Raw genomic sequence first — 13820 nt, 5'->3', positions numbered from 1 at the left:
TGTATGTGTGGGTGTAAGTGTGTGTATTTATGTGCGTGTGTCTGTGTGTGTGTCTGTGTGTGTTGTGTGTATATGTGTGTGTTGTGTGTGTTGTGTGTGTAGGTGTGTGTATGTGTGTGTTAGTGTGTGTATATGTGTGTCTGTGTGTGTATGTGTGTGTGTCAGTGTATATGTGTGAGTGTGTGTGTTATGTGTGTCTGTGTATGTGTGTGTCTGTGTGTATCTATGTATGTGTGATTGTGTGTTTATGTGTGTGTGTCTGTGAGTTTGTGAGTGTGTCTGTGTGTGAGTGTGTGTGTCTCTGTGTGTGTCTGTGTCTGTGTGTGTGTTGTGTGTGTATGTGTGTATCTGTGTGTGTATGTGTGTGCGTGTGTGTCTGTGTGTATGTCTGTGTGTCTCTGTGTGGGTGTGTCAGTGTATGTGTCTGTGTGTGTTGGGTGTGTATCTGTGTATCTGTGTGTATGTGTGTGTGCGTGTGTGTCTGTCTGTGTGTGCAAGTGTGTGTCTTTGTGTGTCTGTATGTATGTGTGTGTGTCTGTCTGTGTGTGCATGTGTGTATGTGCGTGTGTGTATGTGTGTGTATGTGTCTGTGTGTATGTGTGTGTGTCTGTGTACGAGAGAGAGTGTTTGTATGTGTGTGTCTGTGTGTGTGTATTTGTGTGTGTGTGAGGTTGTGTGTGTCTGTGTGTGTATGTGTGTGTCTGTGTATGTGTGTGTGTCTGTGTATATGTATGTGTGTCTGTGTGTGTCTGTGTGTACGTGTGTGTGTATGTGTGTGTATGTGTGTGTGTATGTGTGTGTAAGTGTGTGTGTGTGAGTGGGTGTGTGAGTGTCTGTGTGTGAATGTGTTTGTGTGTGAGTGGGTGTGTATGTGTGTGAGTGTCTGTGTGCGTGTGTGTGTGTGTTTATGAGTGTGTATGTGTGTGTGAGTGTGTGTGTATGTATGTGTGTGTCTGTGTGTGTGTGTTGTGTGTGTATGCGTGTATCTGTGTGTATGTGTGTGTCTGTGTGTGTGTTGTGTGTGTATGTGTGTATCTGTGTGTGTATGTGTGTGCCTGTGTGTGTATGTGTGTTTTTGTGTGTGTTTCTGTGTGTGTGTGAGTGTGTGTATGTGTGTGTGTGTGTCTTTGTGTGCGTCTGTGTATGTGTGTGTGTGTGTGTCTGTGTGCATGTGTGTGTGTGTGTGTGTGTATGTGTGAGTATATGTGTGTGTCTGTGAGTGTCTGTGTGTTGTGTGTGTCTGTGTATGTGTGTGTCTGTGTGTATCTGTGTATGTGTGATTGTGTGTATATGTGTGTGTGTCTGTGTGTGTGTCTGTGTGAGTCTGTGTGTGTGTGCCTGTGTATGTCCGTGTGTCTGTGTGTGTGTGTCTGTGTGTGTATGTGTGCGTGTGTGTCTGTGTCTGTGTGTGTATGTGTGTGTGTGTCTGTGTGTATCTGTGTGTGCATGTGTATATGTGCGTGTGTGTATGTGTGTATATGTGTGTGTATTTGTGTGTGTGTCTGTGTGTATGTGTGTGTGAGTGTGTGTGTCTGTGAGTGTGTGAGTGTGTGTGTCTCTGTGTCTGTGTCTGTGTGTGTTGTGTGTGTATGTGTGTATCTGTGTGTGTGTGTGTGTGCATGTGTGTCTGTGTGTATGCCTGTGTGTGTCTCTGTGTGGGTGTGTCTGTGTGTGTTGTGTGTGTATGTGTGTATCTGCGTGTATGTGTGTGTGCGTGTGTCTGTCTGTGTGCAAGTGTGTGTCTGTGTGTGTCTGTGTGTATGTTTGTGTGTCTGTGTGTATGTTTGTGTGTCTGTCTGTGTGTGCATGTGTGTGTATGTCCGTGTGTCTCTGTGTGTGTGTCTATGTCTGTGTGTCTGTTTCTGTGTGTATGTCTGTGTGTGTCTGTGTGTGTCTGTGTGTGTATGTGTGTGTGCGTGCGTGTCTGTGTCTGTGTGTGTATGTGTGTGTCTGTGTGTTATGTGTGCCTGTGTATGTGTGTGTCTGTGTGTATCTGTGTATGTGTGATTGTGTGTATATGTGTGTGTGTCTGTGTGTGTGTGTGCCTGTGTATGTCCATGTGTCTGTGTGTGTGTCTCTCTGTTTGTGTGTCTGTGTCTGTGTGTCTGTTTCTCTGTGTGTGTCTGTGTGTGTGCGTGCGTGTCTGTGTCTGTGTGTGTCTGTGTGTTATGTGTGTCTGTGTATGTGTGATTGTGTGTATATGTGTGTGTGTCTGTGTGTGTGTGTGCCTGTGTATGTCCGTGTGTCTGTGTGTGTGTGTGTCTCTGTGTGTGTGTCTGTTTCTGTGTGTGTGTCTCTGTGTGTATGTGTGTGTGCGTGCGTGTCTGTGTCTGTGTGTATGTGTGTATCTGTGTGTTATGTGTGTCTGTGTATGTGTGTGTCTGTGTGTATCTGTGGATGTGTGATTGTGTGTATATCTGTGTGTGTGTGAGTGCCTGTGTATGTCCGTGTGTCTGTTTGTGTGTCTCTGTGTGTGTGTCTGTGTCTGTGTGTCTGTTTCTCTGTGTGTGTATGTGTGTGTGCGTGTGTGTCTGTGTGTGTCTGTGTGTTATGTGTATCTGTGTATATGTGATTGTGTGTATATGTGTGTGTGTGCCTGTGTATGTCCGTGTGTCTGTGTGTGTGTGTGTATGCGTGTGTGCCTGTGTATGTCCGTGTGTCTGTGTGTGTGTGTGTGTCTGTGTGTCTGTTTCTCTGTGTGTGCATGTGTGTGTATGTATGTGTGCGTGCGTGTCTGTGTCTGTGTGTGTATGTGTGTGTCTGTGTGTGTGTGTCTGTATGTCTGTGTGTGTATGTGTACATGTGCGTGTGTGTATGTGTTTGTGTGTATGTCTGTGTGTCTGTGTATGTGTGTATGTATGTGTGTCTGTGCGTATGTATGTGTGTCTGTGTGTATGTGTGTGTGTATCTGTGTGTATGTATGTGTGTGTATCTGTGTGTATGTATGTGTGTGTGTGTCTGTGTATGAGACAGTGTTTGTATGTGTGTGTCTGTGTGTGTGTGTGACTGTGTGTGTATGTGTGTGTCTGTGTATGTGTGTGTGTGTCTGTGTGTATGTATGTGTGTCTGTGTGTGTCTGTGTGTATGTGTGTGGGTATCTGTGTGTATGTATGTGTGTATGTGTGTGTGAGTGTGTGTGTGTGTGAGTGGGGTGTGTGAGTGTCTGTGTGTGAATGTGTTTGCGTGTGAGTGGGTGTGTATGTGTGTGAGTGTCTGTGTGTGTATGTGTGTGTGTGTTTATGAGTGTGTATGTGTGTGTGGGTGTGTGTGAATGTATGTGTGTGCCTGTGTGTTGTGTGTATGTGTGTGTATGTGTGTGTGCGTGTCTGTGTGTATGTGTGTGTGTGTGTCAGTGTATGTGTGTGTGCGTGTGTGTGTGTCTGTCTGTGTATGTGTGTGTTTGAGTGTGTGTATATGTCTGTGTGTGTCTTTGTGTGTGTCTTTGTGAGTGTCTGTGTGTATGTGTGTGAGTCTGTGCGTGTGTCTGTGTCTGTGTGCGTGTGTCTGTGTGCATGTGTGTGCGTGTGAGTGTGTGTGTGTGTCTGTGTGTGTGAGTGTGTGTGTGAGTGTCTGTGTGTATCTGTGTATGTGTGATTGTGTGTATATGTGTGTGTGTCTGTGTGTGTGTGTGCCTGTGTATGTCCGTGTGTCTGTGTGTGTGTGTCTATGTCTGTGTGCCTGTTTCTGTGTGTGTGTCTGTGTTTGTATGTGTGTGTGTGTGTGCGTGTCTGTGTCTGTGTGTGTATGTGTGTGTCTGTGTGTGTATGTGTGTGTGTCTGTGTGTGTCTGTGTGTGCATGTGTACATGTGCGTGTGTGTATGTGTTTGTCTGTGTGTGTGTATGTGTGTCTGTGTGTGTGTGTATGTGTGTGTCTGTGTGTGTATATATGTGTGTATATGTGTGTGTGTGTCTGTGTGTGTATGTGTGTGTGTATGTGTGTGTGTCTGTGTGTGTGTGTCTGTGCGTGTGTGTCTGTCTCTGTGTGTGTGTGTTTCTGTGTCTGTGTGTGTGTTTATGAGTGTGTGTATGTGTGTGTGTCTGTGTGTGTGTGCCTGTGTGTATGTGTCTGTGTCTGTCTGTGTGTATGTCTGTGTGTGTGTATGTCTGTGTGTGTGTATGTCTGTGTGTCTGTGTGTGTGAGTGTGAGTGTCTGTGTGTGTGTTTGTGTGTGTTGTGTGTGTATGTGTGTGTGTCTGTGTGTGTATGTGCGCATGTGTGTGTGTGTGTATGTGCCTGTGTGTATGTGTGTGTATATGTGTGTGTGTCTGTGTGTGAGAGAGAGTGTCTGTATGTGTGTGTCTGTGGGTGGGTGTCTGTGTGTATCTGTGTGTGAGTTTGTGTGTGTGAGTGGGTGTGTTTGTGTGTGTGTGTGTCTGTGTGTGTGTATGTGTGTGTCTGTGTGTATGTGTGAGCGTGTGTGTATGTGTGTGTGAGTGTGTCTGTGTGTTGTGTGTGTATGTGTGTGTACGTGTGCGTGCGTGTCTGTGTCTGTGTGTGTGTGAGTGTGTCTGTGTGTGTGAGTGTGTGTCTGTGTGTGAGAGTGTCTGTGTGTGTGAGTGAGATTGTCTGTGTCTGTGTGTATGCGTGTGTGTGAGTGGGTGTGTGAATGGGTGTGTGTGTGTGTCTGTGTATATGTGTTTGTGTGTGTATGTGTGTCTGTGTGTGAGTGGGTGTGTATGTGTGTGTGTATGTGTGAGTGGGTGTGTATGTGTGTGTGTCTGTGTATTTGTGTGTGTATGTGTGTGTCTGTGTCTGTGTGTGTGTGAGACTGTCAGTGTGTGTGTGTGAATGTGTGTCTGTGAATGTCTGTGTGTGTGTGTCTGTGTCTGTGTGTGTGAGTGTGTGTGTGAGTGGGTGTGTATGTGTGTGAGTGTGTGTGTGTCTGTGTGTGAGTATGTGTGTGTGCGTAGGTGTGTACGTGTGTGAGTGTGTGTGTGAGTGGGTGTGTATGTGTGTGTCTGTGTGTGAGTGTGTGTGTGTCTGTGTGTGAGTATGTGTGTGTGAGTAGGTGTGTATGTGTCTGAGTGTGTGTGTGTCTGTGTGTGAGTATGTGTGTGTGAGTGGGTGTGTACGTGTGAGTGTGTGGGTGTGTACGTATCTGTGTGTATGTGTGTGTGAGTACGTGTGTGTGTGAATATGTGTGTGTGGGTGGGTGTGTATGTGTGTGAGCGTGTGTGTGTCTGTATCTGTGTGTGTGAGTATGTGTGTGTGAGTGTGTGTGTCTGTGTGTGTCTGTGGGTGTGTGTCTGTGTGTGGGTGTGTGTCTGTATGTGTGTGTGTGCGTGTGTGTATGTGTCTGTGGGTATGTGCGTGTGTGTGTATGTGTCTGTGTGTATGTGTGTGTGAGTGTGTGTGTGTGTGTCTGTGTGTGTATGTGCCTGTGTGTGTATGTGTTTGTGTGTGTATGTGTGCCTGTGTATGTGTATGTGTGTCTGTGTGTGAGTGGGTGTATATGTGTGTGAGTGTCTGTGTGTGTATGTGTGTGTGAGCGAGTGTGTGTGTGTGTGAGAAAGAGTGTCTGTGTGTATGTCTGTGTGTGTGCGTGAGAGTGTCTGTGTGTGTATGTGTGTGTGTGAGTGTGTGTGAGTGTGTCTGTGTGTGTGTGAGTGTGTCTGTGTGTGTGAGTGTGTGTCTGTGTGTGAGTGTCTGTGTGTGTGAGTGAGATTGTCTGTGCGTGTCTGTGTGTATGTGTGTGTGTGTGAATGGGTGTGTGTGTGTGTCTGTGTATATGTGTTTGTGTGTGTATGTGTGTCTGTGTGTGAGTGGGTGTGTATGTGTGGGTGTGTGTATGTGTGAGTGTCTGTGTATATGTGTGTGTATGTGTGTGTCTGTGTGTGTGTGAGACTGTCAGAGTGTGTGTGTGAATGTGTGCCTGTGAATGTCTGTGTGTGTGTGAGTATTTGTGTGTGAGTGGGTGTGTATGTGTGTGAGTGTGTGTGTATGTCTGTGTGTGTGTCTGTGTGTGTGTGAGTATGTGTGTGAGTAGGTGTGTATGTGTGCTAGTGTGTGTGTGTCTGTGTGTGAGTATGTGTGTGTGAGTGGGTGTGTATGTGTGTGAGTGTGTGTGTATGTCTGTCTGTGTGTCTGTGTGTGTGAGTATGTGTGTGTGAGTGGGTGTGTATGTGTGTGAGTGTGTGTGTATGTCTGTCTGTGTGTCTGTGTGTGTGAGTATGTGTGTGTGAGTGGGTGTGTATGTGTGTGAGTGTGTGTGTGTCTGTGTGTGTATGTGTGTGTGAGTGGGTGTGTATGTGTATGAGTGTGAGCATGTGTGTGTGTCTGTATCTGTGTGTGTATGTGTGTGTGAGTGTCTGTGTATGTGTGTGTGTGTCTGTGTGTGTGTCTGTATCTGTGTGTGTGTGAGTATGTGTGTATAAGTGGGTGTGTATGTGTGTGAGTGTGTGTGTGTCTGTGTGTGAGTATGTGTGTGTGAGTGGGTGTGTATGTGTGTGAGTGTGTATGTCTGTCTGTGTGAGTATGTGTGTGTGAGTATGTGTGTGTGAGTGGGTGTGTATGTGTATGAGTGTGAGCATGTGTGTGTGTCTGTATCTGTGTGTGTATGTGTGTGTGAGTGTCTGTGTATGTGTGTGTGTGTCTGTGTGTGTGTCTGTGTGTGTGTGTGTGTGAGTATGTGTGAATAAGTGGGTGTGTATGTGTGTGAGTGTGTGTGTGTCTGTGTGTCTATGTGTGTGTGAGTGGGTGTGTATGTGTATGAGTGTGAGCATGTGTGTGTGTCTGTATCTGTGTGTGTATGTGTGTGTGAGTGTCTGTGTATGTGTGTGTGTGTCTGTGTGTGTGTCTGTATCTGTGTGTGTGTGAGTATGTGTGTATAAGTGGGTGTGTATGTGTGTGAGTGTGTGTGTGTCTGTGTGTCTGTGTGTGTGTCTGTATCTGTGTGTGTGAGTATGTGTGTGTGAGTGGGTGTGTATGTGTGTGAGTGTGTGTGTACGTGTCTGTGTGTGTATGTGTTTGTGTGTGTATGTGTGCCTGTGTATGTGTATGTGTGTCTGTGTGTGAGTGGGTGTATATGTGTGTGAGTGTCTGTGTGTGTATGTGTGTGTGTGAGCGAGTGTGTGTGTGTGTGAGAAAGAGTGTCTGTGTGTGTGTCTGTGTGTGTGCGCGTGAGAGTGTCTGTGTGTATGTGTGTGTGTGAGTGTGTGTGAGTGTGTCTGTGTGTGAGTGTGTGTCTGTGTGTGTGAGTGTGTGTCTGTGTGTGTCTGTGTGTGTGTGTGAGATTGTCTGTGTGTGTCTGTGTGTATGCGTGTGTGTGAGTGTGTGTGTGAATGGGTGTGTGTGTGTGTCTGTGTATATGTGTTTGTGTGTGTATGTGTGTCTGTGTGTGAGTGGGTGTGTATGTGTGTGTGTATGTGTGGGTGTGTATGTGTGTGAGTGTCTGTGTATATGTGTGTGTATGTGTGTGTCTGTGTGTGTGTGAGACTGTCAGAGTGTGTGTGTGAATGTGTGTCTGTGAATGTCTGTGTGTGTGTGTGTCTGTGTGTGTGAGTATTTGTGTGTGAGTGGGTGCGTATGTGTGTGAGTGTGTGTGTATGTCTGTGTGTGTGTCTGTGTCTGTGTGAGTAGGTGTGTGTGAGTAGGTGTGTGAGTGTGTGTGTCTGTGTGTGAGTATGTGTGTGTGAGTGGGTGTGTATGTGTGTGAGTGTGAGTGTATGTCTGTGAGTGGGTGTGTATGTGTGTGAGTGTGTGTGTGTCTGTGTGTGTGTATGTGTGTGTGAGTGGGTGTGTATGTGTATGAGTGTGAGTGTGTGTGTCTGTATCTGTGTGTGTGTATGTGTGTGTGAGTTTCTGTGTATGTGTGTGAGTGTGTCTGTGTGTGTGTCTGTATCTGTGTGTGTGTGAGTATGTGTGTATGAGTGGGTGCATATGTGTGTGAGTGTGTGTGTGTCTGTGTGTGTGTCTGTATCTGTGTGTGTGAGTATGTGTGTGTGAGTGGGTGTGTATGTGTGTGAGTGTGTGTGTGTCTATGTGTGTGTCTGTATCTGTGTGTGTGAGTATGTGTGTGTGAGTGGGTGTGTATGTGAATGTCTGTGTCTGAGTATGTATGTATGTGTGTGTGTGTGTCTGTATCTGTGTGTGTGTGAGTATGTGTGTGTGAGTGGGTGTGTATGTCTGTGAGTGTGAGTGTGTGTGAGTGTCTGTGTGTGTGTGTGTCTGTGTCTGTGTGTGTGTGAGTGGGTGTGTATGTGTCTGTGTCTGTATCTGTGTGTGTGTGAGTGTGTGAGTGTGTGAGTATGTGTGTGTGAGTGGGTGTGTATGTGTGTGAGTGTCTGTATCTGTGTGTGTATGTGTATGTGAGTGGGTGTGTATGTGTGTGAGTGTGTGTGTCTGTGTGTGAGTATGTGTGTGTGAGTGGGTGTGTATGTGTGTGTGTGTGCATGTGTGTCTGTGTGTGTGTGTGTGTGTGAGTGGGTGTGTGAGTGTCTGTGTGTGAATGTGTTTGCGTGTGAGTGGGTGTGTATGTGTGTGTGTCTGTGTGTGTATGTGTGTGTGTGTTTATGAGTGTGTATGTGTGTGTGGGTGTATGTGTGTGAGTGGGTGTGTGTGAGTGTGTGTGTGTGAGTAACTGTGTGTGTGAGTGGGTGTGTGTGTGTGTGTGTGTCTGTGTCTGTGTGTCTGTGAGTTGATTGCTTAGAAGCTGATGTTGTATCTTCATTTTTGCAGTTCTTGAAGACCGACTTGTTCCACTGCTTCCTGAAAGCCCGGATGAATAAGAAAGTGGATGCGTTCACGCGTTGGGAGAGAAGTGAATCAAACAGGTAACACCTTCGGTTGCTGCATGTTCCTGCTGATAAACCAGGATAGCTTGCACACTGCTCTCCATCAGCTTCATCGGCTCCCAATACAGCAAGGGGCTGGTGCATTAGACCCGAGCCAACCGCATAAGGACATAACAAACCATAATGTTCATTGCTTTGGCAACTGTCCTCACCTCAGAACGTCCCATTTTATAATCAATGAAGTTATTTTGAAGTATAGTGGCTGTTGTAATGTAGGAAATACAGCAGCATTTTGTGCACAGCATGCTCCCACACACTGTTATGTGTTAATGCTAACTGTTTCTATGATATTGGTTGAGAGTTAATCATTGACCAGGAGACTGGAAAGCACTCTCCTTTTTTCAAGATAGTGCGTTGGGATCCATCCACCTATCAGGGTAGGCAGGGCCACAGTTTATTCGTCTGAAAGCTTGTTCCTCAGGTTGCAACCTTCCCTCAGTGTCCCCGGGGACGGGGTGTACTACCCATGTTTCTCAAGCAAAGCACAAACTCACAACTTGCTGACCCAGAAGACATTGTCACCCGCTGAGACGCAGCTGTGTCCACCCAGATATCAGAATCTGTCCAACAATGATGCTCTCCATAATGAAGGCAGGGTCAGCATGAGGATTAAACACCTTGTTTCTCACAGTGGAAAGTGAGGACTGCAGATGCTGGAGACCAGAGTTGAAAAATGTGGTGCTGGAAAAACACAGCAGGCCAGGCAGCATCCGAGGAGCAGGATTCCTGAAGAAGGGCTTATGCCCGAAATGTCAATTCTCCTGCTCCTCGGATGCTGCCTGGCCTGCTGTGTTTTTCCAGCACCACATTTTTCAACTTTCATAATGGAGTCAAGAGGTAACATCACTTTGGGCTTGGACAGGGTGCTCAAGACCAATTCACGCCAGCAGGCTCTGCCCCTCACTTTTTGTACAACCCACGGCTTGTATCCACTTGAAATAAATACAGGATTTAATAACTATACATGTTATGGATAAAGGCAAATGAGTGGATGTCCTGTGTATTTTTGAAATGAGGTCAGCCAGGTGGATTTCACAGAATCTGAGTTGATTGGAGCTGTTAATCTGGTCCAGTCAGGGAGCCTTGGCTGACAGCTAGAAACAAGAGAGTCCATGCCCAGGTGTCCTTAGAGAAGGAGCGTGCGGTGTACACCAAAACCCTCGAGGTTTTCAGGGAGAGGTGGGCACCACGGGTGTGCAGTGTTTCATCCCCCCCCCCCGGCTCTATTTTGATTTAGTCCCTACCCTCCCCTTCACTGTTTGATCACACAACACTGCCCTTTGATGTGAAGGGCACTGCTTGTCACTGGCCACTCGGGTGTTTCCTTTCTTCCTGGTGGTGGAACACGAATAATGATTTGTGCACTCTCTGTTGATTCACTTAAAAAAAAAATAAGTAGGATTGTCAGAGGTTCTGTTCACTCTGAGAGCTGGCTCTGAGGGAGCTGGATCAGTGTCAGGGACACTCCGCGAGTAAATAAAGAGAGACTTGGTGACGGGATACCTGCCTCTGGGGAGTTATTTCATCCTGTGTTTAAGATCTCTAGAAGGCATTTGACAAGGTGCCTTCAATCTGTGGAAACTGAAAGCTCCTGACATGGGGTGTAATATATTTTCATAGACACAAGATTAGCAAGCTGACAGGGAATGGGCCACTTTGTGTTTGGCAAGGTGCAATGAGTGGAGTTCCACAAGGGGGCAGCACTGGATAGATGTTGGGACCCAAGGGGAAGGAGCTCAGTTGCTGAAGGCATAATGATAGAGAGGAAAGTGAGTTTTAACAGAAAATAAGTAACTACAATGGGATATAAATAGTCAAGTGAGTGATTTGACAAATGGGCTATAATGTGAGAAAATGTGAAATTGTCCAATTTGGCAGAAAAATAATAAAAGAAGCATTTTATTTAAATGTTGAGAAGTTACAGAGCTGTGAGGTGCGGAGTGATTGGGGTGTTCCCTGAATTACAGAAGGCTAGTCTGCAGGAGCAGCAAGTCATCAGGAAAGCTAGAAATGTTATTGCTTGTTATGAGGGGACTTGAATACCAATGTTGGGAGGTTAGGCTTCAGTTACACAGGGCACTGGTGAGATCACATCTGGAGAACTGTGCACAGTATTGGTCTCCTTATTTAGGAAGACATCTAAGTATATTGGAAGACATTTAAACAACATTTCCTGGGCTAACCACTGGGCAACATGCTTCATGAGGAAGGGTTACACAGACCAGGTCTGTATCCTCTGGGGTTCCGAAGAAAAAGCGGTGACATGTTTGAAACACATAAGAACCCAACGGGTCCTGGTAGGACGATGTGAAGAGGACATTGGCTCTTGTGGGAGAATCTAGAGCGAGGGGGGGTCACTGTTTGAAAAATCAGTAATTACCCATTTAATGCTGTGCTGAGGGCAAATGTTTTCCCTTGGAGGTCACAAGACTTTGAACTCTGTACCTCAAAGGATAGTGGAAGCAGAGTCTGTGAATCTTTTTAAGTTGGAGGTAAATAGATTTTGGCTCAGTGAGGGGCCTGGAAGAGTTAGGTGAGAATGTGGAATTATCAGCTCAGCTGAAATTGGATAGAATGGAAGAGCAGGCTGAAAAGGCTAAGTGGCCTGCTCATACTCCTGAATCAGATGTTTGTGTGTCTGGTATTTTCAGAGGTTTGGGTGTTGGGTATTTTCAGATGTTTAGGTGTTGGGTATTTTCAGATGTTTAGGTGTTGGGTATTTTAAGAGGTTTGGGTGTCTGTTATTTTCAGACGTTTGTGTGTTGGGTATTTTCAGATGTTTGTGTGTTGGGTATTTTCAGATGTTTGTGTGTTGGGTATTTTCAGATGTTTGTGTGTTGGGTATTTTCAGATGTTTGTTGGGTATTTTCAGAAGTTTGTGTGTTGGGTATTTTCAGATGTTTGTTGGGTATTTTCAGAAGTTTGAATGTTGGATATTTTCAGATGTTTGGGGGTTGCGTATTTTCAGATGTTTGTTTGTTGGGTATTTTCAGAAGTTTGAATGTTGGATATTTTCAGATGTTAGGGTGTTGAGTATTTTCGGATGTTTGTATTTTCGGATGTTTGTAATTTCAGGTGTTTGGGTGCTGGGTGTTTTCAGATGATTAGGTGTTGCGTATTTTCAGATGTTTGGGTGTCGGGTATTTTCCGATGATTAGGTGTTGCGTATTTTCAGATGTTTGTATGTTGCATATTTTCAGATGTTTGGGTATTGGGTATTTTCAGATGTTTGGGTGTTCGGTATTTTCAGATGTTTGGTGTTGGGTATTTTCAGATGTTTGGTGTTGGGTATTTTCAGATGTTTGGGTGTTGGGTATTTTCAGATGTTTAGGTGTTGGGTATTTTCAAATGTTTGTGTGTTGCGTATTTTCAGATGTTTAGGTGTTGGGTATTTTAAGAGGTTTGGGTGTCTGTTATTTTCAGACGTTTGTGTGTTGGGTATTTTCAGATGTTTGGGTGTTGGATATTTTCTGATGTGTGGGTGTCGGGTATTTTCAGAGGTTTGGGTGTCGAGTTTTTTTCAGATGTTTAGGTGTTGTGTATTTTCAGATGTTTAGGTGTTGAGTATTTTCAGAAGTTTGGGTTTTAGTATTTTCTGTTGTTTGCATGTCCGGTATTTTCAGTTGTTTGGTTATTGTGTATTTTCAGATGTTTGTGTGTTGGGTATTTTCAGTTGTTTGGGTGTTTGGCATTTTCAGATGTTTATGTGTTGCACATTTTCAGATGTTTGGGTGTCGGGTATTTTCAGATGTTTGTATGTCAGGTATTTTCAATGTATGTGTGTTGGGTATTTTCAGATGTTTGTGTGTCAGGTATTTTCAGATGTTCGTGTGTCGGTGGTTTTCAGATGTTTGGGTGTTTAGTATTTTCAGATGTTTGGGTGTTGGGTATTTTCAGATTATTGGGTGTTGGATATTTTCAGATGTCTGTATGTCATGTATTTTCAGATGTTTGTGTGTTGGGTATTTTCAGATGTTTGGTATTGCGTATTTTCAGATGTCTGTATGTCTGGTATTTTCGGACGTATCGGTGTTGTGTATTTTCAGATGTTTGTGTGTCAGGTATTTTCAGATGTTCGTGTGTCAGGGTTTTTCAGATGTTTGTGTGTTTAATATTTTCAGTTGTTTAAGTGTTGAGTATTTTCAGATGTTTGTGTGTTGAGTTTTTTCAGATCTTTGGCCGTTGCATATTTCCAGATGTTTGGGTGTCAGGTTTTTCAGATGTTTGGGTGTTGCGTATTTCCAGATCTTTGGTTGTCGGGTATTTTCAGATGTTTGTGCGTTGGATATTTTCAGATGTTTGGGTGTCCTGTATTTTCAGATGTTTGGGTGTCGCGTATTTTCAGATATTTGGGTGTTGCGTATTTTCAGATGTTTGGGTGTCGGGTATTTTCAGATGTTTTGGTGTTGCGTATTTTCAGATGACTGTATGTCACGTATTTTCAGATGTTTGGGGGTTGTGTATTTTCAGATATTTTGGTGTTTGGTGTTTTCAGATGTTTGTGTGTTGTGTATTTTCAGATGTTTCGTTGTTAGGTATTTTCAATTGTTTAGGTGTTTGGGTTTTTCAGATGTTTATGTGTTGTACATTTTCAGATGTTTGGGTATTGGGTATTTTCAGAAGTTTGGGGGTGGGGTATTTTCAGATGTTTGGGTGTTGGGTATTTTCAGATGTCTGTATTGCGGGTACTTTCAGATGTCAGTATTTTCAGATGTCAGTACTTTCAGATGTCAGTATTTTCAGATGTTGGTGTGTTGGCTATTTTTAGATGTTTGTGTCTCGGGTATTTTCAGATGTTTGGGTGTCAGATATTTTCAGTTATTTGGGTAATGGGTGTTTTTAGATGTTTCGGTGTTAGGTATTTTCAGTTGTTTAGGTGTTTGGTATTTTCAGATGTTTATGTGTTGCACATTTTCAGATGTTTGGGTGTCAGGTATTTTCAGATGTTTGTGTGTCAGGTATTATCAGATGTTTGGATGTTGGGTATTTTCAGATGTTTGCGTGTTGGGTATTTTCAGATGTTTGCGG

The 13820-nt window shown here is 44.6% G+C and overlaps 1 protein-coding gene across 4 annotated transcripts in view; it reads left to right on the top strand.

Annotated features, from left to right (window-relative positions):
• Positions 1 to 13820, top strand: part of LOC122559887 (DENN domain-containing protein 3-like) — a 180647-nt gene that overhangs the window by 106852 nt on the left and 59975 nt on the right. For all 4 annotated transcript variants that reach the window (XR_015759511.1, XM_087994698.1, XM_087994696.1 and 1 more), the window contains one exon: positions 8677 to 8771. Coding sequence is in view for 3 of the 4 variants with exons in the window: in XM_087994698.1 (XP_087850824.1) it covers positions 8677 to 8771 (95 nt within the window). In the remaining variant the exon portion in view is untranslated. The remainder of the gene's footprint in view (positions 1 to 8676; positions 8772 to 13820) is intronic.

Source organism: Chiloscyllium plagiosum, unplaced genomic scaffold, assembly GCF_037043375.1.
Source record: "Chiloscyllium plagiosum isolate Xiang-an unplaced genomic scaffold, Cpla_swu_hap1 HiC_scaffold_15, whole genome shotgun sequence".
NCBI lineage: Eukaryota > Metazoa > Chordata > Chondrichthyes > Orectolobiformes > Hemiscylliidae > Chiloscyllium > Chiloscyllium plagiosum.
Note: the sequence above shows the minus strand (reverse complement) of the source record. Positions and strands in the feature narration are given on the sequence as shown.